This window comes from Populus alba, chromosome 11, assembly GCF_005239225.2.
Source record: "Populus alba chromosome 11, ASM523922v2, whole genome shotgun sequence".
In the NCBI taxonomy this organism is placed as follows: domain Eukaryota; kingdom Viridiplantae; phylum Streptophyta; class Magnoliopsida; order Malpighiales; family Salicaceae; genus Populus; species Populus alba.
The window spans coordinates 22,662,245-22,665,986 of NC_133294.1; the positions used below are offsets into that span (position 1 = coordinate 22,662,245).

Here is a 3,742-nt window from a genome sequence, read left to right on the forward strand (position 1 = left end):
CAGGAGCAAAAATGGCTTGGAATGCTATTTGTTACCTACTACATGAAGGGGGATTAGGACTAAAAAAACTTCACACATGGAATCAGGCCGCCACACTTAAGCATATCTGGCGTTTATTCACATATAAAGAATCCATCTGGACAACATGGATCCATGCAAACCTCCTTCGTGGCAAATCATTCTGGCAAGTCACAATGCCATCCAATCCCTCATGGTCATGGAGGAAAATATTGCAAAGCCGAGACTGGTGCAGAGGTTGGTTCATTAACAGAATTGGAAATGGCAATTCAACTTCACTCTGGTTTGATTATTGGCTTCCTGGGGGGTTAAGACTTATTGACAGTTATCCTCTTCGAACTCTCACTGCTACTGGGTTACCTTGGAATGCAAGGGTAGCAGATATCATCACTGCAGGGCAATGGGACTTCCCCAGGGACGTACCTACACTGAATAGCTGCTGGAATTCCATTACCTTCCTACCCAATCCGAATTATGAAGACAACTGTGAATGGAAGGGTCAGACATCAGGGGTTTTTAGCATCAAATCAGCATGGGAATTACTTCGTGATAAACGACCAGTAAATAACATGCATCAGTTGCTCTGGTTCAAAGGCCACATCCCAAGACAGTCCTTCATCCTATGGCTTGCAGGTCTCGAACGGCTGAGAACAATGGATCGTCTTCATTCAGCTGGTATAATTCAGAATACTTCCTGCAGCTTTTGTGGAACATACACCGAATCCCATGAACATTTGTTCTTTGAATGTCAAATTCCTCGATCAGTTTGGCAAATGGTTAATGCTAGAGCAAACATCACCTGGCCATGCATGTCATGGAAAAATCTGCTTCAGTGGGCTTCCACAATTTACATCAAGAAATCAGATGTCCAGCATACCATAGCTCGCCTTCTGCTTTCCACGACGGTCTACCAGCTGTGGTATGAACGCAATAACCGAGTATTCAACAACCAGCACCAAAATACTCAAAACATTGCTGAGGCAGTGTTTCAACAGGTTCGCATGCACATCACAGCTATGGAGTTTAGCAGCATAATCCCAGCCAGCATATGTGATGTATGGGGTATCCAGCAATCCCCAACCAATTCTAGTCCCAACTTCTAGTGCAGACGAATGAGGAAACAGCCAGAGAAGAGAATCCCTGTTCATTGCCAAAACAATTAGTTTGGCACTGTTCACGTAGCGGCTTAATCACATGGCATCTGTAGCAGCCATGCATTAAGTTTTTTATTCTTTCTTTTTCTGTTAGGCTGCCGCCAGTTCTTTTCGATTTCTTTCTTTATTTTTTATTTTTTATTTTATCTTGGGATATTCTCCCTCGTACTCATGTATTGAACAATTTCTTATTTATATACATCTTACATTACTCCAAAAAAAGTTTAGGGTTTAGGGTTTAGGGTTTAGGGTTTAGGGTTTTAGGGTTTTAGGGTTTAGGGTTTAGGGTTTAGGGTTTTAGGGTTTAGGATTTTAGGGTTTTTTAGGGTTTAGGGTTTAGGGTTTAGGGTTTAGGGTTTTAGGGTTTTAGGGTTTTAGGGTTTAGGGTTTATGGTTTAGGGTTTAGGGTTTAGGGTTTGGGTTTTAGGGTTTAGGGTTTAGGGTTTAGGGTTTTAGGGTTTCGGGTTTCGGGTTTCGGGTTTCGGGTTTAGGGTTTAGGGTTTGGGGTTTGGGGTTTGGGGTTTGGGGTTTAGGGTTTGGGGTTTGGGGTTTGGGGTTTGGGGTTTGGGGTTTAGGGTTTAGGGTTTCGGGGTTAGGGTTTGGGGTTTGGGGTTTAGGGTTTCGGGTTTCGGGGTTAGGGTTTAGGGTTTAGGGTTTAGGGTTTCGGGTTTAGGGTTTAGGGTTTTAGGGTTTAGGGTTTAGGGTTTAGGGTTTGGGGTTTGGGGTTTGGGGTTTGGGGTTTGGGGTTTGGGGTTTGGGGTTTGGGGTTTGGGGTTTGGGGTTTGGGGTTTGGGGTTTCGGGTTCGGGGTTTCGGGTTTCGGGTTTAGGGTTTAGGGTTTAGGGTTTAGGGTTTAGGGTTTAGGGTTTCGGGTTTAGGGTTTAGGGTTTAGGGGTCACATTCCACAAGCAAACTTTCAGCCACCCTTACAAAACCCTTACAAAACCATGGCCCAGATTACTCCCCCTATGCAGCCCCCTTCCACATCCATACTGCCTTCTCCACGCCTACCAGTTTTGAGTAAACCAAAACACCACACAAAAAAACCTACAGCCTCTACTAGCCAAACTTCATGGGCAGATCGAGTTCGAGTTTCGGACTCAAGCACTCGTTTCACACTGGATCCCCTTCCCAGGCAACCGGTGGGACACTGCCTCAAGATTTCAGAACAAATCCTACTGGAGAACAAAGACCAATGGATGAGATGCATGATAGGTTTCATCCCAGGATTTAAACTGCCTTATCATGCAGTGAATACCATTGCCACCAAGGCATGGCGTTCGTGTGGCCTTGAAACAGTAATGACTACTGCAAATGGTTTCATGATATTTAGGTTCAAGACTGAAGAAGAGATGCATACAGTCATTGAGAAGGGGCCATGGATGTTCGGTGGGAAGAATATTATTCTTCAACAGTGGCACCCACGATTTCAATTTGACAAAAGCAAGATATCAACCTTACCAGTATGGATCCGGCTACATGGCTTGCCATTCCCTCTATGGTCCAAGCAGGGACTTAGTTTGGCTGCGAGCATGGTGGGTAGACCTCTCTCATGTGATGAATCAACATACACCTGCACAAGGCTGGAATATGCCCGGCTGTGTGTTGAGGTTGATGCAAATCTTCCCTTTGTCCATAGCTTTGATATTGATTGTCCCCTATCCTCAGAGCCTATCAAGGTCACGGTGGATTATGAATGGAAACCTTCTCACTGTGACAAGTGCAAGGTATTTGGTCATTCTTGTCCATCTCCCCCAGTCCCAGACATACCCTCCATCCCAATCTCCACAAACAACTTCACTGCCAAATCCCCCCTCGGCTTGATGCACCTGAAGCCACTACCATATTATCCTCTCCACCAGTCAACCCACAACATCAAGACCCAATTCCCTCGCCCTCCCCAGTCTCACCACATCTTTTACTATCCATAATACAGCCCACATCAAGGACACCAACCCCTGCCACAAAATCCATTCCTGCCGATCACACATCACTCCAACCTCAAACCAATGCCTTGTCCATTACTGATACTATAATTCCCATCCTCCCAGTAATGGAAGTGTGTGATTCAAGCAATGACTCAGGTACTGATTGCCATAACTTTGACTCTCATCACATTACTGTCCTCAATACTACTGCATGCATAGAAAGTAAAATGGATTCACTAAGAACAATTAGTGAATCATCCTCTGCTACCATTGAGACTACGGCTGACACACCCTCAGCCTCACTGCCAACAGCATCAGCATTTGTCCAATCCCCTTCCCCTTCCCCTTCCCCAAAAACAGTAAGGAAAAAGAAGGGGGGTCGGAAAAAAAAGGAGGCCCGGGGCCATTAATTTCAAACCAATTCACTACCTCTCAATAAATGTTCATAGTTGGAAGCTGGAACATATGGGGTCTTAATGGCCTCCACAAACAAAAAACCGTCCATGCATGGACACAAAAACACAAGCTTGATATCTTTGGCCTCTTAGAAACCAAAGTAGACGCTGCAAACCTTGCAGCACTTCAACCAAACCTAGCTCCCCCTCACTGGAAATTCCATTCTAATATAGCCTCCTCCCCAACT

The 3,742-nt window shown here is 45.1% G+C and overlaps 1 protein-coding gene across 1 annotated transcript in view; it reads left to right on the forward strand.

Moving 5' to 3' along the window:
- The first annotated feature begins 2,118 nt into the window (after positions 1–2,118).
- The window catches only part of LOC118049443 (uncharacterized), a 2,935-nt gene continuing 1,311 nt past the window's right edge, over positions 2,119–3,742 (forward strand). The window contains exons 1-3 of the mRNA XM_035059441.1: positions 2,119–2,898; positions 3,108–3,255; positions 3,549–3,742. The exon at positions 3,549–3,742 is cut by the window's right edge and continues 1,311 nt beyond it. Of these exons, the coding sequence (XP_034915332.1) occupies positions 2,119–2,898; positions 3,108–3,255; positions 3,549–3,742 (1,122 nt within the window). The remainder of the gene's footprint in view (positions 2,899–3,107; positions 3,256–3,548) is intronic.